General features: G+C 42.3%; 2 protein-coding genes across 3 annotated transcripts in view; both read left to right on the top strand.

Moving 5' to 3' along the window:
- Nucleotides 1–27,650, top strand: part of LOC147014942 (deoxyribonuclease gamma-like) — a 346,105-nt gene that overhangs the window by 103,219 nt on the left and 215,236 nt on the right. The window lies entirely within an intron of this gene.
- Nucleotides 87–27,562, top strand: LOC147014946 (deoxyribonuclease gamma-like). 2 transcript variants are annotated; one of them, XM_085849212.1, is made up of 7 exons: nucleotides 87–421; nucleotides 7,204–7,301; nucleotides 17,075–17,161; nucleotides 18,775–18,887; nucleotides 24,367–24,479; nucleotides 25,015–25,160; nucleotides 27,106–27,562. In XM_085849212.1, exons 1-5 carry the CDS (start codon nucleotides 278–280, stop codon nucleotides 24,459–24,461), a joined length of 537 nt encoding a protein of 178 aa, XP_085705338.1. In that variant the 5' UTR covers nucleotides 87–277; the 3' UTR covers nucleotides 24,462–24,479; nucleotides 25,015–25,160; nucleotides 27,106–27,562. The 2 variants fall into 2 exon arrangements, with proteins under 2 accessions (XP_085705338.1, XP_085705339.1); XM_085849213.1 differs by lacking the exon at nucleotides 24,367–24,479 and having other exon boundaries at nucleotides 89–421.

A 27,650-nucleotide genomic window follows, 5' to 3' on the forward strand; every position in this document is an offset into this window, starting at 1 on the left:
GTATGGAGGAACTAAATGGGTTGTAAAATAAATATTTGTTCTTCGGTGTCATTTTATTTTTGTTTGAAAGGAGGCTTGCTTGAAAGCCTGTTATTTTACACAATGTCCTGTCCTCCAGAAAGCTGGGATCAGCACCTCTCATCAGCAAAGCCACATCTTTGGCACAAAATGTGCCAAGAGGTGCTATATAAGGACCAACTTAGACTTCTCCCTTTGTGCAAACCTTTGAGTCTGTAGTTTGAACAGCTTGGAGACCGTTTTTTCCAACCAGTAAAAGATGGATAAGTCTTTGTTCTTGTTCTTTTTCATCCTCGCCTGCTATTTTGACATCAACCATGCTCTAAAAGTGTGTTCATACAGTGGGATGAGCTTAAACAGAGTTGGATCAAATTGTTCCAGAGCCGGACAAGCCATGCTCAAAGTAAGCAAAATCTGTCTATGATGTTGGGGTTTTAATGGAAGTTTTAAAAGTGAAGATGATGAAAGTAACCAGGAAAGTAATTACTGTGTTTTCATTGCAAAAATAACAGAATGTCCTTTGAACATTATACTATCAATTTTTCCATTGAAAAATTTGTCATTTGGTTACGTGTGTCATTATTCACACATTTCAGTGAAATTGGTGACATCATATGGCTGCACATATATTTTAATTGTTTGTTCTGTAAAATCAGATGAAGGAGTTATAAGTGATTAACTAAATGTGTGTGACATCAATTGGGAGTTCTGATCCCTCTGAAGGAGTCAATACAACTTCTGAAGAGTTGCTTCATGACTTTCACCACCTTAGAATCAAAAGGTTCTCACAAACAAAGGGTCAATTGTCAGAAAGAACGTTTTGATTCTCAGGTCATGCTTTGTAGACTTTGTAGACATGAAGAGACACTATCAATCTGGTAGAATACGTCCTTATAACAGGCCAATATGGTTCATGATTGATTTGAAGAACAAAACACTTTTCCTAAACCAGTCAAGAGATGCAATGCGCCTCGATCACCCTCATCATCTCTTTGTAATAAGGATGTGGAGATAACATTCGTTTAGGAATCGGAAAATAAAGTTTGCAAGTTGTTACAGAAGTGAGTTACAAATGCATTTCCTTCTTTGCAATCCAGTATGACATGAAAATAAGTTTTGTGGGAGGAGAGATACAACAGAATGTTATGTTTTTATAAAATAAATTTCTGCTCTACATTTTTGAATGACATTTGGATAAAAGTTGCAGCAATAATTAGCATTGTCTCATGAGAAGAAGCAGGAATTCATCCAGATTCGATTTTGATGTTTGTTACAAGGAATTTTCCAAGATATGCACAATATCTCTTACATTTCTTCACATGAATGATATTAAGTGATTTAATTGTAAAGGATATATTAATTTGGTTAAAAAAAATTAAATACATACTTCTGGAAGATATCACCTGTCATCATAACATATCGAATTTGAGAATTGTTTGCTTGTTTGTTTGTTTATGTTTCACTTCTTTGCACTCTCTCGAGGAATTAAAAATGAATACAAAACAATATTTCATTGGCAATGTTTGTGAATTCGATTGAAAACCACAAGGGGCTACACAGCGCTGCCCTATGGTTGGGGGAGGTGAGAGCGGGGGGGGGGGGGAAAGGGTACCCGGTACTGTCTGCCCGGGTGAGCTTTCACAGCGGTAATTTCGGGATGTATCGGACATTGAAAAGGCGATGGAGTTACTCGCCTCATAGTGGTTACCTTTTGTCTGCAGGATGGCGACTGCACTGTCTAACCCCACATCCCAATATACACTTCCTCCTGGCCTTTGGCAGCCTGAAAACAGAGCAATGTGTTGTCGCTTAAAACCTTGGTCAGATTCTAAAGGACCCACACCCAAAATGTGTGGCTTTGTGATGCTGTGGTTCAGCCGTGAAAGATTAATGTACAAACACACACACAAACACAAACACTTGAAAATATTCATAAGATTTTAAAATTGTTTTGCTTTTTGGAACTGCACAAATTATTTCTTAGATTTTTGAAATCTTCACTCGAACCTGCGAATTTTAAATTTGCTTTTTATTAATTAACCTTTTGAACCCTCGTGGCCGGTAAACTGGCCACTCATTAAACCTCTATAAATCCGAGTGGCCTGTTATAAATCACGAGCAACTTACTAAGCAATTAGCGGCTCCATTATATTGCACCTGATCTTCGGTCCGCATTGCCGTGGATAGCTCAGGATGTGCGAGGGAGAATTTTTCCCGTGCACACGCTTTGTTACACACCACAGTCGGCCCATCCTAGTGAATACGTCGTGTCATGAGTCTCGTTCAAGGTGTGTGTGAAGGAAGTTTTTCTGTGCACACGCTTTGTCACACACACACACACACACACACACACACACACACACACACACACACACACACACACACACACACACACACACACACACACACACACACACACACACACACACATACAAACACACACACCAATCAACCGATCACAGTGAATTCGTCTTGTCGTGAGAATCTCGTTCGAGGTATGTGTAAAGGAGGTTTTTTTCCCGTGCATACACTTTGTTACACATCCCATCCCAGTGAATACACCAAAGTGAATGATATGCGGAAGTTGTAGCACGAGATTCACGAACGTTTTTGAAGGTTTCTCGTGAAAAATCATTCCAAAATGAGTCGAAATATGATGTCTGTTGATGATGGTGATGATGATGATGATTATAGTGATTTTGAGTCGGGGAATGACTTTTCAAACAGGAAAGTGAAACTGACAGTACTGCCGACAAGCCTGTGGGGGGGTGTGGTCGAGGTTGAGGGCGCGGTTGGGGCAGAGGACATGGAGGGGATGGACCAAGTGCTGACTCCCCCAGGATGGACTTGAAGTTTATTCTGGGAGGAGAGATGATGCCGAAGCTATCGAGTACCTTCAGGTTACAGGGAATTTGGTTGTCCGAATGACTGACAAATTCTCAGGATGGAATTATTCCCTGTACACTGACAGGTTCGACACCTCAGTTCAGATGGTTAAGTGTATGATCACACAACAAGGGATAAGGTGGTGTGGAACTACTATGACCAGCAGAAGATAATTTCCCAAGACTCTCACAAGGTCTCTCTCTATCGAGTGCAGGCTGTGGCTGCTGGTTGCATCATTGTTTGGGACGCGGCTCTGCCGCTGATGCAGTGTCCCCCTTACCAGTACACTGGTACTCATTTTGCCGACCTCGGAAGGATGACAGGCTGAGTCAACCTCCTGGTGTATAGTAATTCAGCGGCAAACGGGGATTGAACTCAGCACCCGAGGATCCCAAGCCGCCACCCTAACCACTAAGCCAACATCAGGCTTTCTCACAAGGTGGAACAATTAAATAAAAAAGGGGAATGGGAATTTCTCTTCAATGGGACTGTAGCTGTTGTAGTTTGGCAGGACAAGTGGCCCATATAATTTGCCACCTCAATCTATGGCTCTTCCCCTCCTGAACATGTTCAATGATATGATGGTGCTGAAAAAAGAAAGATTCCTCTTGCTTGTCCAAAAACAGTGAAGGCCCATAATGCATATATTGGGGACCAAATTACTCAATTGCAGAAATGCCATCGCCACGATAAATGGCCAGGTCGCTTGGTAATAAAATTCTTCATGTACACTGTGTACAATGCAAACATACTGATGGGTTTCACAAAGTGCCATGCTCCACCAAACAAGAGAGCAGTCAATTTCCATTTATTTATGGAGAAACTGTCAGGAACTTGCAGGAGATGTTCAATCCACTGAAACAGCATTTGGTAATAGACCCTCAGCAGTTTCAGGATGAGCGACGACTGAAACGGGATGCTCACCATGATGTAGAAAAGGCTCCACATGCGACTACCAACAATCGATGTGTTGTGTGCAGAGAGGACATCATGGCAAAGCAAAGGAACTCTCGAGCAAAGGACGTGGACTTGCCAAAACGCTGCAAGACAATACACTGGTGCACGGACTGTGAAGAATTCTTATTTATCGGAAAGTCGGGATATGACTGCTCGTTTGAATGGAACCACAAACTGGAGTACACACACACACAAACACACACACAGACACACACACACACACACACACACACACACACACACACACACACACACACACACACACACACACACACACACACACACACACAAGCATTTAAAGGCCATTTTCCCCGCTAAAGCAGGGGTTAGCCTTGCGGACCCCATGACAATCTTCTCCACTTTACCCTGTTTTCTGCATCTCCCCTTCTTAATCCCCTTGCCCACATTTCCTCTTCCACCACATTTAGCCAAGTTTTTCTCGGTCTTCCTCGTCCTCTACTTCCGACTACACTCATTTCCAACACTCCTCTCACCCAGTCACTTTCATCCTTCCTCAACACATGACCCAACCATCTCAACCTGTTTCTCTTCACAACCTCCATCACAGACTCTATTCCCATCATCTTCCGCAAGTCATCATTTGTCTTCCTCTCTCTCAACGATACTCCACACATCCACCGAACCATTCGCATTTCCACCCTTTCCAGCCTTTGTTGCTGCTCCATGTTCAGTACCCATGTCTCACTCCCATAAATCATCGTACTCCTCACACATGAAGCATACACCTTTCCCTTCAGCTTCAACGACACTCCCCTCTTTGTCAGCATGCCACTCAGTTCCTGAAACTTCTTCCATGCACATTTCACTCTAGCAACCATCGAAGAGACTGATCCACCTTCTCCATTCAGCATGTCTCCGAGATAGCAAAATGTTTTCACCCCTTCCAGCTTCACACCATCTCCAAGATCCATCTCAACAATTCCTTCATCTGCTGCTCCCTCGATGCACAACTTACACTTGAATGTAGCTGCCACACTGGTTAATGACCCTCTCACCCCACTACATTTTCGATGAACCCATTCAGCACACATTGTACACTGAATGGAGTTCACTCCGACACCCTTCCTGCACACAGCACATGGCCATTTCCCAGTCCTTTCCACCTCACCACATGCTTTACCACTTGCCATCACCTTCGTCTTTCCGATATTCACCTTCAAACCTTTTGCCTCCATACATTCCTTCCACTTGTTCATCTTCTCCTTCAGTCCATCCACACTCTCTGCAATCAACACCAGATCATCTGCATACAGCAGCTCCCATGGTAAACCCTCCTTTGCCCTACGAGCCAGCACCTCCATCACAACTACAAATCGAAGTGGACTTAGTACCGACCCCTGGTGCACTCCTACCCTCACCTCAAACTCACCACTGTTCCCATCCTTCGTCCTTACAGCTGTGCGTGCTCTCTCGTACATGGCCATCACTACTCTGATCAACCATTCCTCCACTCCTAACTTCCTCATTGCCCATGCCATTACTTCGCGTGGGACCCTATCAAATGCTTTCTCCAGATCAACAAACCCAAAAAACAACTTCTTCCTCTTCTCCATGTACTTCTCCTGCAACTGCCTTACAATAAAAAACTGCATCTGTCGTTCCTCTTCCTGGCATAAATCCAAACTGCATTTCGTCAATCTTTACCTTCTTCCTTATCCTCTTCTCCAACACCCTTTCCAATACCTTCATTCCATGCTCCAATAACTTTATTGCTTTATAGGAGCCACAGTCCAGAGGGTCACCTTTCCCCTTGTACAGAGGGACGAGGGTACTCAGTTCCCAATCCACTGGAATGCGGCCTTCTTTCACCACCAGATTACAGATCTCTGTCATTCTCTTCACACCACAACTTCCCGCTGCCTTCAACATATCTCCCACAACTCCCGTCGGCCCTCCTGCTTTTCTACTCTTCATTGCTCTAAAAGCTTCCTCAACTTCCTTCTCAGTTATCTTCTCTGCTGGTCCTAAAACTGGGTTACTCTCGATGTTTCTATCCCATTCATTTTCTACATTCAACAGCCTTTCCATATATCTCTTCCATCTTCCTTTAATTCCATCTGAATCCACAACAATTTGTCCCACTTTATCCTTCAAGCAACTCACCCCCGTCACATCAAATCTCTCTCAGGTACCATCAGGTAGTCAATGGTTGTCGTCAACCCACCTGACATGTATGTAATAAGCTTATTATTCGCTTTCTGGAATTGAGTATTACAGAGCAACAAATCAGCTCCATCAGCAAACTCCAAGATCCTTTCACCTTCTCTATTTCTCACACCATATCCATAACCCCCATGGACTCCCTCAAAACCGTCTGTACTCCTTCCCACATGTCCATTCAAGTCTCCTCCAACCACAACAACTTCCTCATCTTTCACATTTTCCATCAACTTCTCCATCGCACACCAGAACATGTTCTTCTCTTCATCGCTTCGACCGACCTGCGGGGCATATCCCGAGATGACGTTCACCAAGAGATTTCCGATCACAATTCTCACCATCATCAACCTTTCACTCACTCTAGTCACACTCACTACACTATCATATGTCCACTCTTCTTCTGACCAATGTTTCAACCACTTCTCGAGATCTCCCTGTCATTGTCCCTACATTCCATGTACCAAACCTCAGAAACCGATCTCCACGTGGGGCATCAGACGATTGGTCATCATAAATGGAAAAATTTCCTCCCTTGCTTCGATCGGGTTCCCCACCTTGAGTTTTAACGAGAGGGGGTGAGGACCCCCACGGGGTACTTCGGGCTATACCCTGCCCATCAGTTGTACTCATCATGGTTTCCTTTTTGAGGCGATGTTTTTATGGCCGGATGCCCTTCCTGACGCCAACCCTTTTAGTCGCCTTTTACGACACGCAGGGATACGCTATACCTATTCTGACCGGGGTACACACCGGGAACCACAAACTGGAGTATTGGTGATAAACTCAAGAAGAAAGAAAGCAAGACAGTCTTTGATTCAAAATATCATTTAATTGTAATTACAGGACTAGAAAAAATAATTTTAAACGCAGAAAACAAAAATAAAACAAATTTCAACTTTTCAATTATTTTTCTGAAGGGATCCCAGGGTAGGGGAACAGGAAGTCCAAGGAGCTCAGGGTTCAAAAGGTTAACACACAATCCTTGTTTTTGAATGAATTGTTGAATAATTTTTTGAATGAATTGAATGAAACGTTCTCCATTGTTTTGAATGAATTGAGGTTCAATGAGTCTAAATCTGGACCTGTATCAAGAAAATCGTCTTTGTGTTTCATTTCTCTTTCATGTGCAGCTCATAGTGATCTCTTGTTTGTTCTCTTTAGATTATAACACGTTGTGATATTATCCTCTTGATCGCAACAAAACCTCCGTCGGAGACAGACCTGAATCGAGCAGAAAACCTGGTCGACCTCCTGAACAGGTTTGGAAACTTCATAATTTACAAAATCTACATTTTAACGAAGCCTGTCAGTGGCAATGAGCATGAACAAGACCTTGTGCTGAAGTTTGAACTTTTCTCTTTGACATTTCTCTTACCCCGTCCTTGTTAAATAAATAAACATTGGGAAGGGTATGATGAAACTGTAGATCAAATATTTATGACAGTGTTTGGATTAAGCTGAAAACAATTCTGGGAATGTGAAAGAAATTATTCAAATGTAGTTTTACAGTTCACTCACACATTTCTCTGCAACATTCCGACAGTGGCAGAGGTTGTTCGAGTTTATTTCAGGAATTATGAAGGTTCTCGAAGGGTTCCAACATGAACCATGTTTTGTGTTTGAGTACATCATCGCCAAGCCAGGAACTAAGAGAGCAGAGATGGACAAGAGTGAAAGGGGAAATAATAGACTTCCCAGAATGAACAATTTTGAGAGAGATCTGGAGACTGAACAGGAATACCTTGTGATGGTTGATCATGTTAAACTAATGGATCATTTAGTTTATATTTAATAATCTACTATTTTAATTGCTTACACCTTTATCTCATGGGCTGGCAACATGGTCTGCAGGTGTGCAGACTCACCTCAAAGCTGTCTCGCTGGGTTTGAATCTCAGCCGAGCTATCATTTGTGAGGGTGGTGTTTCACAGGCCGGGTTTGTGTGTGTGTGTGTGTGTGTGTGTGTGTGTGTGTGTGTGTGTGTGTGTGTGTGTGTGTGTGTGTGTGTGTGTGTGTGTGTGTGTGTGTGTGTGTGTGTGTGTGTGTGTGCAATGCCTTGGATGGATGTTGAACTGGACGTCCCATCTTCCAGAATTAGTTTTTGGACATTATTGATCCCACGGTGTACTTCGTGAAGAGTTGGCGAACTATCTCCGGCACCTTGGCCAAATTCCAAATTCCTGTCCTGACTCCCTGTGTCAGAGTGGTGACAAATCGATGATTGTAACCTGAGCCATGTAAACTACTTCGGCAGCACCGACGCTCTGTATAAAGCATGGTTCATGATCTGATCTTCATTACATCACATTTTACATTAACTTTGTTAACCTCCGCCATCGAAGATGGATGGAGGTTACTGTTTTCACCCCTGTCTGTTTGTTTGTTTGTTTGTTTGTGAACAGTATTACGGAAAAACTCCTGGACGGATTTCGACGAAACTTGGTGGGGGAATTAGGTATGGTCCAGGGATCATGCCATTAGATTTTGGACTTGGTCCAAAGTCCAATATGGCCGCTATGGCGGCCATTTTGAAAAAAATATTTGAAATTTTTTTTGCATTTCTACATGATTTCAGTGATTTCCAACCCCCCCCCCAAAAAAAAAATTTGTTAGAGAAAAAAACCCAGAAATTTTGCACCTTTTTTTTTTTTCAAAAAAAATTTCGATTTTATTTTTTTGGAATTTCTACATGCGCGTCGATCTAGTTTAGTTTATTCAATCGTGGTTCAGTGGAGTCCGATCCATTTTGACCTACAATGAATAGGATATCAGGTTCACTTAAGTGACCCAGCAGTATTGGCGGCGGAGGTTTTGCACTCTACCGAGTGCTCCCCCTCTCGTTTGTTGTCTGTTTTCAGATCCTCGTGTAGAATCTCTAAGTCTTACTCACGTTGTTGTTCTTGTGGACTTTATTGTTTCACAGCTTACAGTTTTCATCGAAACTTCCTGAAACTTGGTCCATATATGTAAAAATACCCTGCGCAGACAGTAACCATCTCCAATTTTGAAAATTCCTCCTCGAAAAAAAGTAATGACGTCAAAATTTCTCCGCCAATGGAAATCACCTAAAAAATTTTCTCCGAAACTTGGCAAGCTTTTTGAATTCTGTTTGCGAGAATCGAACAGGGCATTAGCAGAGATTAATTACCGCACATATGACACATCACTTCTTCTTCCTCTTCTTTCGGCTGCTCCCGTTTGGGGTCGCCACAGCGGATCATCTGTATGATCCGCATCGTGATTTGGCACATGTTTTATGCTGGATGCCCTTCCTGACGCAACCCTGGTCGCCTCTTATGACACAGGGATATGGTACACCTATTGTAACCAGGGTATACACCGGCCCAGTACACTGGTACTCGCTTCGCCGACCTCGGAAGGATGACAGGCTGAGTCAACCCCCTGGTGTATTAATCCAGTGGCTCAACGGGGCTTGAACTCAGGACCTTTTGGATCCCAAGCCGTTGCCCTAACCACTGCGCCAACACCAGGTATACATATGACACATCACTATGACGTCATATCAATTATGACATAATTCCTATTTTTTGACATTTTTTGTTTCACAACCCAGAGTTTTCATCGGATCTTCGTGAAACTTGCCATGTATATGCAGAAAGCCCACCCGCAGGTAGTACCATCTCCGATTTTGGAAATTCTTCCTAGAAAAAAAAGTTGACGTCATAATATCGCGGGTAATGAAAATCGCCGATACCATTATCTCCGAAACGAGGCAAGCTGTTTGAATTTTGTTTGCGGGAATCAAATCGGGCATTAGCACAGATAATTTATCACAAACCTGATACATCACAATTGAGAGGAATGATGATATGCTAGGTGGTCACATTTGAGCCATAGTTGAATATCTAATCAATAGTGAATAGTTGTATATTAATCAGCTGTCAGGATTCGAACGTTGCCTTTAAAATGTTGCTTTAAATGTTTCATGTTGTCTTAACTGTGTGTTTGGAAAGCCTTTATCACTCTTCCTGTTTTATCTGCAGCTGAACAACAGCATGTCCTTGCAGTGTTCCTTCATTGTATGCTGACATCCCACACATTCCTGTTCTTAGTCATATCACAAAGGTTTCGCCTTTGCTATCAAGATGTGTCGGTGTAGGAGGTTTAGAAAGTTATTAGTTTGCAAGATGAACTGTTGGATTGCGAATCTGAGGATTGACCGATTCAACTTCCCCAAGGGCCCCGAGGGAAGGGGGAAAGAAGCTCACTGCTGCATTTATTTATTTATTCATTTATTTATTTATCCCTTAGCACACACTTTTAGTCCACACCCAGTTCTGCTTTTGTGTGACTATATATATGATGGTTTTGAAGCATAATCTCAATGTGGTCCAGGGGCACCTGACTGAAGGGCCTTTGGGCCACATTCCGCATGCGTAGTGCCATCTTCTGAAATAAATCGTATCATTCGGGAACCCTCATTCGACTCTGTCATCACTCGGCCGGGTGAAGAGTCATAACATTTGGCGACGAAGATGGAATTAGACTGATGCTGGCGGTGTGGATGGCGGGACTCCACTTGGTGTACAGTGATCACGAGGGATCAGCTAAAGGTATGTGGAAATTGCACGTATAGGGCACCTAAGACAGGGAGCCCTAGTTCGGTGAAAACTGTACACTTGGTGGGCAGTGCCCCGCCGGACACAGCTCCAGGATCTGCTCGGATCAAGACCTGTAACAGTAAAACATATGAGGTGATTCGAATGCGGTTTGTTTGAAGGGCACAAAGAGGGCTGTCAGGCCGTATGTTGGGACCGGGAAAGGTAGAGGATAAGGATATCCAAGTTGAAATATGGGGAAGCAGGTTCGAGTCCTGTATTCTGTGGTAATAAAAACAGGTTAGAGTCCTGTAGGAAAACAGGTTCGAGTCCTGTATTCTGTGGTAATAAAAACAGGTTAGAGTCCTGTAGGAAAACAGGTTCGAGTCCTGTAGAAACGAGGGAACAGGTTGGAATCCTGTACCATAAAGGGGAGGGTTCAAGGCCCGTCCATAAGAGAGAAGGCTAAAGGCGATTGAGTAGAGCAGGACTTTGATCCTGCACATTAAAGGGAGGAAAGAAAGCTATCAGGCGGTATGCAAGAAAGGGGGATTTTGATCCCGTGATAAAAGGAGACAAGACTAAAGCTTTAGGCGGTTGACAAGTTAAGAACATAAGATGGGGAATCACTCTGCAAAGAACATGGAGTTACCCAAAGGAACAACACTTAAAGTTATCGGTGAAAGTGGAAAACACTGGAGAGCGTTTGCAGCGTGGCTAACGGAGTCACAAACTGAGACAGGACGTAAGCGATTAGACTCAGAGGGAATCTTGAACCAACGGTGAAAAAAAACACAAGGTTAATGAGCCAGGAGAAGGGCTGTTTGTAGAGTTATATGTTTGCATGTATTTGTGAATACAATGTGGTGGGGAAGGTTGAGTTTTGTGTTAGACGTTAGTTGAGCGTTCCAACCTGGTACCTGTATGTATGGAACAACTTGTATGTTTGTGTGGAGATAATGATTGGTCGTCATCGTAAATGTGAAGACTTTGGACGAGGTGAATTGCGCACACAAATCCGGAGGAAGGACGATGATGACCGATTCTGCACGTGTTGTTAATTCATAGTGATGGGCAAATGTCATTGAGAGTGTTTTTACCGATGTGTGTGTGTGTGTGTGTGTGTGTGTGTGTGTGTGTGTGTGTGTGTGTGTGTGTGTGTGTGTGTGAACTCGCTAGGGAATTGAATAATTAAAACCACTTCAGCAGACAGTTTGGAGATTATGTGTGAGAATTCCCAACAGTACTCGTGCTGTGGTTAAGCTGTGGGAGTCAAATGGACCAAGGCTCGGGTTTTCTCATTGTTCGATAAACTCTGTATGCTGTTTTGGCTTTGAACACTGTACGTGATACGTGATAAATGGATGGTTTCCTCGGAGCATCATTTTGATTTTAAATTCAAATTCAGTTCTGTTTCCACCTTGCATGTTTCGTAAGGCTGATCGACGTTACGGGTTCATTTTAACGTCAGTTTCAATTCTGTCTCATTGTTGGTGGTCATTAAGCATGTTTTATACTTGATTTTCGTAAATCTGGGAAAAAATTGATATTTTATGGGGTTTTGCGAGTAACGTGACATGCCGTAGGATTTAACAGGCGCGACAAAACCACAAAATTGTCCTGTCTAAGGACAGCTTATCGTGAGGGTTTACGAGATGAATTAGTACATTTTACAAGGTTTGGGGATGCCCTTTATAGGATTTTGTAAAATTCCGATTCAAAACGAACGTATTTGAGATGTCGTCAAATATTTGTTACGTGATTTTGATCGTAAAAACAAACGCGCTGATAAGACGCAATGCTCATGTGAGTGCGTGATGACGTAATCACGCATGGGCCCAGCGTGCTTTGTGAAGCTTGAAAGCGCAAAATAACACCCTGCGTTGAACGTGCCTGCTTGTCGGAGCAATGTACGAGAATTTCTCGAGACGGCTGATCTTTAAAATGGTGGACAAACTAGATTTTAAAGAGATAGCTTTGTTGTAAAATTAATTAATAAGGACATTAATGTTGACGTTTCAAAGGATCGCTCGATTTTGTGTTTCGGAGCGAGTGCACGCGCTATCGGTACATAGAAGTGACAATACTTTGAAACAAGGCTGTAATATGTTTGTTCCAGTTGTTATTGTTGTTGATTGGGCTTCGTGACCGGAAGAGGAAAAGAGAAAAAAAAATAAACCAATGTCACCCGCAGGGTGACCCGTATCTTGCCAAAAGGTGACCACATGTGACTTCTTTAAGGTCACACTGAGGTGAACAGAGCTCCTATCCACCAGGAGAGACTCCTTGAGGAATATCTGCCTACGAGAGATTCCGATGAAGATCGTTCTACAGAGTAACCATGAAAAATATGCGTTTGCCTCATAACGTCACCAAATGACATCATAATGTCTCAAGCTTGACATATCTAGAAAGCACTCATCGAGGTGTTCAATTTGAGGTACTACACGATATGGTTCCTAAAACTGGAAAATTTGACCTTGGGGTCAAATATGTTTGACCTCAGGCGCTAACCATGAAGGTCAAGGCCAATCGCCACCAAAAATTAATGAGCTGAGCGCCAGAACATATAGTACATTCCCATAAAGTTTGGAGATCATTCGATTAAAATTACTAAAAAAATAAGGGTTTCGTCGACCTCCATGATTTACCGCAAAGTGTGACCTTGACCTTTATGTGTGCTGAAGGGTATTGTAAAAATACTACGATATGTGTACCCACAAGAGTTTCCGATGAGAATTGTGCTCTACAAAGTGATATAAAGGTGAAAAATCCAATGATTACAGACAAACAAACAAACAAAAAAAAAACTTACCAAGTAACAGATCTTGCAAAAACTTTGTTTTGGCAAGATAAAAAAATGGACGCGGGAGAGATGCGGGACCGAGGCGCGGGACCAAGGGATTTTGGATGGATGAATAGGGGGATTTAAATGCTTTGAACAAGGAACGGATTTTATTTAAAGTGGGTTTATCTTTTTGGCCGCGTCTCGCGTAGCGAACGCCGGCTCTAAGAGAGCTCCGCGTTGTTCTTCTTCTTCTTATTATTATTATTCTGGTGAAGACAAAACCTTTAGGACGTGGCTCTTGGACACATTTGTGCTTGTTTACATGTCAGACATCCAAGTACAAGGACGTTTGGTAGGCTACGCGCTTATCAGGATAGCGGTGTTTTGGGTAAAAATTACGGGCGGAGCTCGTGCTGTTTGAACACGCAGCGATCGCGGGCCTTGACGAGGGAGCGTTTCAATTCTCTGCCTGTCGGGGTCGAGCTGTTTGTATGGAAGCGGACAGAAAAGCATGTCTGTTGTCTTTATGTGAGCCTCTATCTGTCAGGATAAATTCATTGGATTTCGGAAGCATAAGCGGAATTAAAGGTAAGAGGAATGGTTGCTTTAGCAACGACAACGATTTGAAAGGAGTGGAATTGGCTTTGCACTGTACTCACTGTCTACTACGATGAAACAGGGCAGGATTATGAATACGTGGCCAAAGCGCATAGAGATTACACCGTCAAACGCACTCTGATGAAAACCAACTTATGGATCGGGAAGGAAGGAGCGGCAGTGGAGGTGAAACAAGCCGCCAGAGAGCGCAAACTAATGAAGCACAGAGAAGGACTAACACCACACGTCTCAATGGCAGTTAGTAACGGACATAGTGCAGGGAAGTCAGGAAGAATGGTGACCAGATAGAGATGCGCCCCAGAACCACAGGATGGGGGCAACGAACACCAGAACACTTTACAAGCCGTTAGACAAGGAGATGGATGGAAGGTACACTTGCCTGATCAAAATCTACAGTAGTGTACAGTAAGGTCTTCGGCCTTCACATCCACTCACCACGCATCCAGAGCAACTTCCAGTCCTGCAAGCTCTAGTCATGGTGGGAGCCTCGTACGGAGGTACCATTTAAAAATAATCTTTCCCACAAATACTTGTCATTATGTTGCAGTTGACTGCAGTGTTCAGTGCAGTGGCATGCTGTATACCTTGTAGCAACGGAGACAGTGACATAACCTTTGACGACACAACATGCAACTCCTGGTACTGACACTACTCCTTTGTGGGGGGGGACCTATCACTAGGCAACACACTAACACACTCAAGCCGAAGAAACCGTATACACCTCCGTGGCAAAGGGGGACACGGAAATGAACCAGTACCAACCCCACAGCGACATAGGAGGGAAGCGGCTGGAGAAAGAATGGAAGCGGGTGAATACGCAAGGTTGGGGAAAACATACAACCAAGAACTAGATAAGGAAAAGATGTTTTCAAAGGAACCTGGCGAGACCGCACCACTCATTTCCAGAGGGCTGACAACCATCCAGCCACAGCAGCTCATAGAACTATCTTGCGTCCAAGCCGAGGGAACTTACGATTTGATAGAACGAAACGAGGAAATAAAAGCGATTAGATGGTCTTATGCTATGACAAAACCTGTTTGGGGGGGGGGGGGGTGTCAGAAAATGCAGAAAAGACAGAAGTGGCTTGGCAGAATAAAATGCAAGACAAAACCCAGTGGGGGCACTTTGCACAAATAGGATTCATATAGGGGGTCAACACGCATCTCTAATTACCCGAGTTCCACGGGCCCTTAAAGGAACCCTTTTGGAGTATAGTTGTGAAATCTTGCGAAAATACAGTAACCTCCCGGAGAAGAACACATTTCACTTTTAGGTGTTTTCACCTATAAGGCTTGAAGGTCTCACTAGCGATCGAGTGGAACCCAAGGAGGGTTACGCAGGGTGGATATCTATATTTCATGACTGGGAGAGACTGGTTACTGCGCCTGGTAGGGGCAGCACTCCAAATCGTCGTGGCAATCATTTTTGGAGTATTTCTGATCAAACGTCTCATTACCATTTGTCTAAAAAAATGCTGCGCCGTTTCACCCCTTACCCAGGCCATTATTATAATTAACAGCGAACTCTTGAAGGAAGATGGTCCGGCCAATAATGGGGAGGAAGACGCCCAGGGCCTCGAAATGGGAATCCAGGGCCGAGGTCTCCAACCATTCCTCTTTGTTAAAGCAGATGACTAACACAGGAGAGAGTGCGTGTTGCTTTTATCTTCCAGCGCAATATGCGACTCCTGTGTTGGACGTGCTTACACCCATGCCTTGAGTGTTCCCACTGCAACTTGCTTCTGAAGAATTGCCTAAATAATAATGTTTCTGTTAATATTGTGTAAACTTGTATTGCCTTTAATATTATATTGACTTGTTTTGCCTTTAATATTATGTAGACTTGTAGTGCCTTTAATATTATGTAGACTTGTAGTGCCTTTAATATTGCGTGGACTTAACATAAAATTTGTATACGACAACTTAATGGGAGACGTGTGGCAGTGGGCAAGACAAAAATCAACAGAAGCTAACCTGAACCACCGGCAGTTGGGGACTTCTCATTTGGGGAATGTTGATGGCTATCCACGGCATTTGCAAATCCCGTTTGGCAGGTGTGGGGGCTTAGGGGAAGCTGCAACAGGAACCAAATAGGGGTCCACTCGGCTGGTGGGTATCAGGTATGGCTGGGTATGGTCAAATATGACCAAGGAGGGACTGAGAGGAATGATGATATGCCAGGTGGTCACATTTGAGCCATAGTTGAATATCTAATCAATAGTCAATAGTTGTATATTAATCAGCTGTCAGGATTCGAACCTTGCCTTAAAAATGTTGCTTTAAATGTTTCATGTTGTCTGAACTATGTGTTTGGAAAGCCTTTATGACTCTTCCTGTTTTATCTGCAGCTGAACAACAGCATGTCCTTGCATCAGTTCCTTCATTGTATGCTGACATCCCACACATTCCTGTTCTTAGTCATATCACAACGGTTTCGCCTTTGCTATCAACATGTGTCGGTGTAGGAAGATTAGAAAGTTATTAGTTTGCAAGATGAACTGTTGGGTTGCGAATCTGAGGATTGACCGATTCAACTTCCCCAAGGGCCCTGAGGGAGGGGCGAAAGAAGCCCACTGCTGCATTTATTTCTTTATTTCTTTATCCCTTAGCACACACTCTTAGTCCACACCCAGTTCTGCTTTTGTGTGACTATATATATATGATGGTTTTGAAGCATAATCTCAATGTCGTCTGGGGGCACCTGACCGAAGGGCTTTTGGGCCACATTCCGCATGCGTAGTGTCATCTTCTGAAATAAATCGGATCATTCGGGAACCCTCATTCGAATCTGTCATCACTCGGCTGGGTGAAGAGTCATAACATTAATGACGTCATATTCGTTTTTATGACGTCATCATTAAGAAGAGGAGGATCTTAGCTCATTCGAGCTTGTTCTTTGCATATCTTCACGTTGTTGGACCTTTATGATTATTATATGTATCTCATGTTATTTTGAAAGGGATGTTCATAAAAGTACATGGAATTATCAAAAGAACTTTTACATTGAAATCCAACTTCCTGACACTCAGGTTTTACTGGAACTTATTAATTGGAGCATCTCCCCTAGGAGGTTCCCTGAAAACACCTACAACTACATTAAGAGTGCAGAAATGATGAAAAGATCCTGGAGGAGAGTGTTTGCGTTCATCTACCGGTACGTCATCGAATCATCTTGATAAGGATCATTAAATACAGGGGTGTGAGATCAATTTTATTCCCTTCTGTAAACATCCACACATGACGTTTGTTGAACCAAGATGATTTGAGAATGGGATGTAAAAAGTGAATTTTAAACATTTTTTTCATGTCAAAGTTCACATAATATTTATAAAAATGGGATTTTTCACTGATAACTCCATTCCCACGACGTCCATCGTTTCTTACCAACATCCTTCCTTGCTGGATTCTCATCACATCCTTTCCCTTTTTTTCCTGCACGCATTTATCAAGGGATCTACAACTTCATGATTCATCGATTTGTGATGAAGAGAAAGGATAAACCTTCAAAACTTGAAGATAATACAGAATGAAACAAACTTGAATCTGAATTTGAACATTTTTCATGGACAATATCTCTTTAATTTCTATTTTGTTCTCTGTCACAACCGTCATCATATTGTACCAATTTATAAAATAATAGCAATCACTGAAAAACTACACAGGTTCCCAGGATCAGATCAGATCAGGTCCATTCCAAGATTCTGAATGACGTGTGTACATCCATCTGTTTAATCGAGCAGAAATCCCTTCTCAAAGGAACAGTTCCATCAGGCTGGAGGAAAGCTGACGGAGTGCTGATCAAAAAGAAATGAAAGAGGAATGAACAAGGCAATTAGCATGGTGTCAACTTGAGTTGTGTGGCAGGCAAGTTCATGGCAAACAGAACGCTCTGTTCACGAACAACCACTCAAACAGTGATGTCATACATTGTGGACACAAGAATCCAAATGTTGAGTACGTCAAAAATAAACACAACTCTACCATAATATAAACATGAGCAGAACGAGAGCGACAATAGGAAGAGCACACACCGTGTAGGAAAAAGATCAAAACCCCCAAATATCCCCCAACCTCTAAGCAGAGGAAGAAGAAGATCAATAGGTTTCAAGTGTTGAGAATGATGAACCAAGTTGACAAGATCACTGAGGGAATATTCTTCAACAGACGAGCAGAGGAACAAATACGAGGAAACTGGTTCATGAGATTCACGGGAAATTACCGGAAGTAGACAAAGAAAAACATTCGGTGAAAGAACAATTACACAGTGGAACAATGTCCGCATACAAATGGTTATCAGTGCTCCGGTGAACCAAGTTCAGTTCAACAGAGTTAATACTGGAAACATGACCCCGGGAAGTATGACCAACAGATACCACGTGACCACAATTATAACTTCAATGTGCAGGAAGAATAATCAGATGACTGAAAGTCCTGGAACAAGTGATGGGTGTGTGTGTGTGTGTGTGTGTGTGTGTGTGTGTGTGTGTGTGTGTGTGTGTGTGTGTGTGTGTGTGTGTGTGTGTGTGCGTGTGTGCGATTTGTTTGTAACTTCTCCGTGAGTCTGACACCATGTATTAAAGAAGTTTTCATTTCCTGGGAGGGATCACTCCCTGAAAGGGGTCTCTGTTTTTGCCATATGTGTCAAGGGGTCGACCCAAACATATAAAAGTTGAAAATGCTTGATGTAAGAAATGTGAGCAGGAAGTTTGTATTACATGTTGTACACGATTCAATGCAAGTTTAGTTACTGGTTTTGTTTGTTTGCAGATCAGACTTGGTGGAGATGAAATATGATTCCACGGAACAGGGTCCAAAATCAAGAGATTATAATATCTTTCATCCAGAGTCATTCTACGTGAGGTTTCAGGCCAATAACACCAGTAAGTATTAAAAACTTTCACATTTTAGTTTACACAATGCTCTTTTATCAGTACAAAACAATATTTACTAATATTTCATTAGACTTCATTACAGATTTGGAATGTGATTTATTATTGTGCGATTGTTCATGAGTTAGTTTGATTGTTCCATAACACCCCCATTGGTCCAGGGCCTGGTGTATTCCCATGGGAATTTTATGATAAATCTAATGTTTATTGTATTGAATGTGTTGATATGTTATGGAACATTGGAAGCAAGTCGGGTTCCATGTTTTTATACGAGTTCAATAATACATTTTGAGATCCCGGAATGAGGACACCGTATAATCGGTATCTCGCTCTTCCACATTGTCTGTGATTGTTTTGAGATCAGTGTTGAGATAACTTGGTTCATTGTCCTTTTGTGTGTGAGCTTCCAAGATCGCCATCAGCTTAGCTGGTCCAGGCAGACTTAAAGGGAGCCATCTGATGTAAATAGAGATCTTGGAATGGAACTGAACTCACACATGACAACAGCGACTTGGAGATCAACATCTGGGTGTGATCATGCATTGATGAGCAGTCGAGCGATCAGTGATAGGTTCTCCTTGAGCTCAACATGAGTGGCAAACTTGAGATTTTTTTTTTCTTTGAAGCAGATTTCCACGTTCATAGATTGAGCGTATTGCTTTGTGATGTCTTGATGGCTAGAGTGATGAGCTTGGGATCCGAGGGTCCTGAGTTCACATTCCGCTTAGCTGTTGAATTAAGACCAGGTGGGGTTGACTCAGCGTGTCATCCTTCTGAGGTTGGCAAAAAAATTGAGCTTCTTCTTTTCCAAGGACCGAGTGTACCAACGATGTGCTTTGTTACAAAATCCTCAGAGCACTGCTTTCCAAAGACAAATCCACAAAAGGTAATTCGAAACAGGGGTGTGCATTCTGGTGTACTCCTTGGGTCGAAATTAAATGGGAAAATAGCAAACACAATGAGTTAACATTCCATCCATCCATCCATCCATTGGAACCAGACTCTGTGCAGAGTGTTGGTGCTGCCGAAGCAGTCTCCTTGGCTATTGGGCACAATCCTGGACAAGTCACCACTCTGACACAGGATACCAGCAAAATGGCACTCATTTTGCCGACCTCAGAAGGATGACAGGCAGAGTCAACCCCACCTGGTATTAATTCATCAGCCAAGACAGATTTGAACTCAGGATCCTCGGATCCTAAGCCAACCACCCTCACCATTGAGCCAACACTAGGCATGAACCAACATTGTCAACATGTTATATCTTCAAAGGGGGTATTTTAATGAACCTAAACACCCAATTTTCATTCATGCACTCCCTTGGAGTTCCCTTCGTATGCATGCAAAGTTCAGGGCCCCGATTTTTCATCGTTTTGGAGTATCAAGGAGACGGACGGATGGATGGCCTGACACACACACACATTTATGAGTGTAGATGAATGATAATCAAAACACACCAAGGTATGTTTTCTGTTCAATATACAAGCATAAACATTTTGTTGGAAAATATAAATATCAACAATGAAAAAAAAATTATATATATTTAATAAATACAAACATGTACATTCAAAACATATATATATATATATATATATATATATATATATATATATATATATATATATATATATATATATATATATATATATATATATATATATATATATATATATATATATATATATATATATACACACACACACCTTATTTTTAAAATAAATAAAACTATTTTTGGTCAAATCTGTGGTAATTACCTCCCAGTCTATCTGGGTTTGGACAATGCGAGACCAATGGAAGGAAAGGACAAACACGGACAGGTTGGACATCAACAAATGATTAATTAATCATAAAATATATAAATAAATAAAATAACTTTTTACTTCCTGAGGTAAATAATTGAATAAATTCCAAAGCAATCGAAATGAATAGTTAATCAGTCAAAATCAATCAAAATGACAGGAAAGAGACAGAGAGCAGATGCTAATCGGGGGTTGACTTACTTACAACTAAACACAGACAAGGGTACCCAGCAGATCATTTGGGGGGGGGGGAGAAGAGTCGTCTCGCTCAACAGAGAGAAGTCATTCGTCAAGTTAAAACGTCCTGAAGTGTGTGTGTGTGTGTGTGTGTGTGTGTGTGTGTGTGTGTGTGTGTGTGTGTGTGTGTGTGTGTGTGTGTGTGTGTGTGTGTGTGTGTCACGTCCGTCGCCAGCACCCAGCCTTGCCGTGCACCCTCTCGCCCACAGCCTTTAACGCCAGTCGACGTCTGGGGGGCACCCAGATAGTTTGTCGTGGGTTTCGACCCTGGTGCTGTGACACGGGCAGCTCCTCACACTTCACGAAACTGGTGACGTCCAGTGACACACAGTCCGTTGGTGACTGACCTGCACCTCATTCGTTGTGACCGACCCGTGCCTCACTCATTGTCAGCGCTGCTCACACCCACATGCGCACCACACGCTCGCTTGCTCAAGCACTGGAAAGGACGAACTGACTGGCGAATTGTCTTGTTGGCCCTGGTCAGACACCAACATGCTCACTCGCTCGCTTCCTCGCTTGCTTTTCTCGCTTCCTTCCTGCGCGCTTCCTCTCTCGCTTTCTTTTCACGGACCTCTCCAATTCTTTTTATATGAGTCCCGTCTCGGTGGGTGCAGAGTCCCCCCAAGCTCACCCCGCCCCACTTGCGCACCTTTACCATGACAACCCGTACGCTCGAAAAGGGGCTTTGTGAGGTGGGTCCCCTTGACGATTCGAAGAAGGATTGTGAGGGTTAGAACACATCCAGTGCGAGCATGTAGAAATATCCCGCAACCACTGGCCACTGTACCTGCTTCATCTGCCATTGCACAGCACCTGTTTGCCAACCCTATCTGTGCAGACCAGTACAATGCAGATACTGTATGCTCAGGATATTGAGCCGAGGTCGGAGCTTGTTTCATTTACGTATGTTGGAAGCAACCTTCATCCTTACCACCGATCCAATACTATGTCGTCAAAAGGAATTTGTATGATCTCTGTGTCTCTTTCAGTGTGGAAGGATCATAGTGGGGCAGATTAAGTCAGTATCCCACAAGAATCTTTCAGTTGATGGTACAAGCTCCAAATTTGGTATACATGTGCTCCAGGACCCATTCTCTCAGAAAAAGTACGTAACCCACGTTGAAAAACAAAATGGCCACCACATAAAATAGGAAAAAGGGTTTTCAGTGCTAAACGTCTATAAATAGGAACATGCTATTGATCCAAATGTTAAATAGATTGTATTTTGACTGGAGAAATATATTTTGGCACTAATATTCGAAAATGGTTACCAGTTTTCAAGATGGCGGCCATTGCATGACTTAAAATCAGTACTTTTGTAGCTGTCTTACAAAATTATCTCAGATATTGCTGGGCAACATCTGTGATCATGTATTGAGGTGATGCAGTCAAGCTCTATTACATTATGTGAATAAGAGTGATGTAAAAGCACAACCAGGGCACACTGGTGACATCACTGCTGGGAGACTCAGCATGGGGATCAGTGTCGGCTTATAGTGTACTACTTGTAGCTGGAGTTTACTAACCTAACCTGTAGTTTGTAGTATACTTGAGTGTCCCAAATGCTATCTAAAAAGCCCCTGTATATATTTCAGCTAGAAGTATAGCTAGTTGTAGTATTAAACTATTAGATAGCCGCGCCTGAATTCACAGGATGTGCCAGCGCGGGAGAGCCGAGCCAAGGGTAATGGGGCTTCAGTTACCCGCAAGGTGTACAGATCGCACGGGACTTAAATGGCACTGGATGAACGATCGGGCTAGGTGTAGGGCATTTGTATGTATGAACCTAGTTGTATCCCATATCTTATTTGCTTATGTATTTTGTATGGTTAGGTGGTAAAAGGATAAACCCTCGGCCTTAACCTGTTCAATATGTCCACTAATAATCCGTTGAGTTGTACTCCTAAAACTGACTGGAGGAAGTGTTGCCTCTGTCAGACTGATATAAAAGAAGAGTTGAAGTCTCCCCCAACCCGTTATGAGTGTAGTTCTGATGGTTATTCCATGATAGCAAAAAACCAACCACAATTTCAGGCAATCCACCAGTTACCGATCAGGTTGGACCCATCCAGATTGGATGAAGGAGGTGGTATTGAGGATACACTGAGACGAAATAGTGCCAAGTACCACCAAAAGATGGTGAGGTCTGGCAAGTCTTTTGGACGACCCTTCCACCCATTGCTCAGAGTTGTCAGCAGTTAACAAAATGTGGCTGCAAGACGGAATGCCGAGGGCGATGTAAATGCTATCGCTTCAGTCTCAAGTGTACACAGTTGTGTGCATGCAAATGTGAGGAGTAAATGATTGACTAATCCACCACGTGAATCAAAAGATAATAATTTCCTGCTGTATATGCTATATCATTCTTCATTTTTTTCTTTTTGCAAAATGTAGCGCTAAAAGAGCCTGTCGTCATTTAATTCCGGCCATATCATCTTAGTTTTCAATAATTACGATTTTGTAAGTGCAGAAATGGATTTTGCTAACTCAAAAACATATATTTCGATGCATAGAACATTAAAATAGCATTATTCCATCAAAATTTAGCTCAAACACAGATTCAAACCACTTCAAATGGCAGCAATCTTGAAAAATGGCGGCCATTTTGTTTTCAACATGAGTAACATACTTTTCAAAGAGAATAGGTCCTGGCGCACATGTATACCAAATTTGGTGCTTGCACCACCAAGTAAAAGATTATTTCAGTAATCCGCTGCACTATCAAGGGAAGTACGGTAACAAACGGTGAATGGACCTCAGGCGAAACCCATCCCCCTTCTCTCAAGGATGTGGTTGCAAACGTCAATCATCAACAAACTGCTAATGGGAGCTCGAGGTGAAGATGATGAGCCGACCAATGGGCGTTCGGATTAAACGTGACGTCATTACGGTTGAACCTCTCTCTATCGAGTGCAGCCTGTGGCTGCTGGTTGCATCATTGGTTGGGATGCCGCTGATGCAGTGCCCCCCTTACCAGTACACTGGTACTCATTTTGCCATGCCGACCTCAGAAGGATGACAGGCTGAGTCAACCTCCTGGTGTATTTTTAATTCAGCGGCCAACGGGGCTTGAACTCAGGAACGTAGGATCCCAAGCAGCCACCCTAACCACGAAGCCAACACCAGGCTGTTGAACCAATCAGCGTCTACCTTATTGAGACACCTGCACTGGAGACCTGTGTATAAGGCACATGCCTTCAGTTCCTTCTTCACTTGCTGCGATTTTTACCCTGAAGAGTACAGCACGAAAAGCGCCGGTCACTATTATGTCACGTTTGTTTGTATCCACATTAAAGTTCTGTCGTACCAAACATCTGTTCATATATACATCGTTTTCATGAGAGATACACCTGGTGGTGGTGCTTGTGCCTGTGTTGTGCAAAATTGTGAGTTTCTCAATTACAGACGATAACAAATTTTGGTTTTTTCAGGTATCAAGGATTTCACTCTTATCCCCATTTGGACGGATCCAAAAGAAGTGAATAAAGAAAGTCGTAAACTTTCTTCAATGTTTCAAGCAGTTTAATCAATGTGGTACAACACGGTAAGAACAATAAAAAGCTCGTTTTTTAAATAACCTGTGCAGATGTCCCGTTGTAAATTTAATATCCACTCCACATACTTTATGACTTGAAATATTTTTATAATATAATTGTAAATTCAATCATTTATGACACAAGTATGTTGTGAAATTAATCTTTAAAAACTTCGACAGATGCTCCAGAAAGTTTAATAACAATGGTGAAAGTCAAGGGCTCAATAAGTACAACGTATGTTTGGATGGATTCCTTGGTTTAAGGGTCCATGAAACCAACGTAATCAATGGAGTCATAAATATACCTTCTTGGACACAAGTACATTTGCACAACGTCGATCATACATTCTTCAATCGTGGACATGAGAACATTCACACAACGATGATCACACATATTTCATTTGTGGATATGAGAACATTTACACAACAACAATCACACATCTTTCAATCCTTAATCTGGAAGGAAGATTGGAAATTAAATTATATAATTCTGCTGATCGAGGATCCAAAGAGATTACATGACCCTTTTCTGTTTCTTCTGTAGATGAACGCAATGTTTCTCGGAGACTTTAGTGCCATGACACATCCTCAGGAGGACGGAAGTTTGAACAAGTTTGATCAGTTCCTTTGGCTCATTGATGAGAATATGGACACAATGGTGAAAGAGGATATCAACTCTGCAAATGACCGGTTTGTTTGCGATTTCTCAATTATATCGGGACATTATATAGCAAGAGCAATTACAATCTTGAATGATGTGCTATTTGGGATTATTCAGTTAAAACATTCACAAAAATGTGACACTTGTTCTTCTCCCGACCCCACTGCACCCAGGTTCCTAACCTGTGAACAATCCCCAACCCTTTCCCTTATTTTCCAAACCTTCAACCTATTTCCTTTTCGTTCCCTTTCCTCGAACAATGACAAAGCTTCAGTTGTTAACCACAAGCCTGGTGTTGGTTAACATGAACCAATGTTAACGACAACATTTTGACTTAATGCAATATCAATAAATAAATAAACTAATGTCACCCGCAGGGTGACCCGTATCTTGCCAAAAGGTGACCACGTGTGACTTCTTTAAGGTCACACTGAGGTGAACAGAGCTGCTATCCACCAGGAGCGACTCCTTGAGGAATATCTGCCTACGAGAGATTCCGATGAGAATCGTTCTACAGAGTAACCATGAAAAATATGCGCTTGCCTCATAACGTCACCAAATGATGTCATAATGTCTCAAGCTTGACAGATCTAGAAAGCACTCATCGAGGTGTTCAATTTGAGGTACTGCATGATATGGTTCCTAAAACTTGAAAATTTGACCTTGGGGTCAAATATGTTTGACCTCAGGTGCTAACCATGAAGGTCAAGGCCAATCACCACCAAAAACTAATCAGCTGAGCGCCAGACCATGAACTATATTCCCATGAAGTTTGAAGACGATCCGATCAAAATTACTCAAAAAATAAGGGTTTCGTCGACTCCCCTGATTTGCGACAAAGTGACCTTGACCGTCAAAATTTTGTGCACTGAAACGGACCTCTATAGGCCTCTGATATGCGAAGTTACAAACATTTCCAGTGATAACTGTGCTCTGCAGAATTTTTTATACATGATTACAGACAAAAAAAAAAAAAAAAAAAAAAAAACAAGCAAAAAAAAAAAACATACAAGCTGACTCACATATCTTGCAAAAACTTCGTTTTGGCAAGATAATAAATAAACACCTTGCAGACACACAAGTGAATTGTTTACTTCAAAGGAACTTTGCGAAAACGTGTTCTTGATTTGTAATAAATTATCTTTATATGTTTCATGATGATTTATGTGTGACTATCAGTTGGACTCATGAACTCCCAACTGCAATATGATTACATCACTACCCATAAATGAACACACACACACACACACACACACACACACACACACACACACACACACACACACACACACACACACACACACACACACACACACACACACACACACACACACACACACACACACACACACACACACACACACACACACATACACACACACCTGGCACAGAAACCACTCCAAAGTCGGTTTCCATCTCAGATGAGTAACTTTATTAGCCTCCGTTGGACTTCGTGTGAAATGAGGGCGAATGGATTTGGTTTCTGTTCACGTCCCTGCGTGCGTGTGTCCTCAACCATTCCTCGGACATGCATTTACCGATGTTGTTTAAACTTGTCACACAGATAACGAATGATTGTCTTACATATGCTAGTCATTTATTTTTCCACATCAGATCGAAGATGGCCGACTGATAGACTGGCGTCCATTTTAGTTGCACATAAATATGGGCTAGCCCTTTACGTCCACACAACAAAATTACTCAAACAACGGGGGCTGTGACATTTTATGTCTTTTTTATATTTGTTTTCCCAACCTTTTTCCTTGTGGGATCTGCAGGGAATCCTCACATTCTAAAATCCTTCACCGATTCATTGGTGCATCCAATGGCACAACACCCTATCATGATAAATATAATGATGAGATATTGTGTGCTGTTTGGGTTAGGTTTAGGGGTAGGGTTGGAGTGACCTTCCTCTGTGTGTAATACGGTTCTCTCCCCCTTGTTTCCCTTCACGTGTTTTCAAAGTTACAGATTTGTGGTTTTTGGATCGGCATTACAAGAGGCTATTGTACCTGGATCAGCAAAACCTTTGAACACTCAGACGGAATACTCTCTCAGTGAGAATGAGGTATGAGCAGGGTATACCTGTCACTGATTGGACATTCAGAACATACCGATCATTCATAGTGGACTTTTCTATTGATGGTTCATCGTTTGGTGCTTGGTTTTACTTGGCGTTCCATAAAGTGTGCACAAGTACTTCAATCGGGTTTTACATGGCAATGAAAGTGTTACATTTCTACTTCATTTAGATCTATCTGGTTTACAATTAATACAGTTCTGTGTTCCATCTACATAATGATTTTTTTTGGTTTTCCCAGTTTATTGAAATTTCTGTTTTATATAATACTTTTTCCCATTTTAATTGAGGATGAGTTCAATGACCCTGGACCAACATTTAAGAGGTGATAAATGTCCCCAGTAAACACATAAGATGATGAATGTGTGTTTGGAATTTAAAGTACCCAGAGACGACTGTACTATTATAAACAATGCATATGATCTGTGAAATAAAT

This window comes from Eptatretus burgeri, chromosome 12 (assembly GCF_056783735.1).
Source record: "Eptatretus burgeri isolate ZD-2024b chromosome 12, Ebu_testis_v1, whole genome shotgun sequence".
NCBI lineage: Eukaryota > Metazoa > Chordata > Myxini > Myxiniformes > Myxinidae > Eptatretus > Eptatretus burgeri.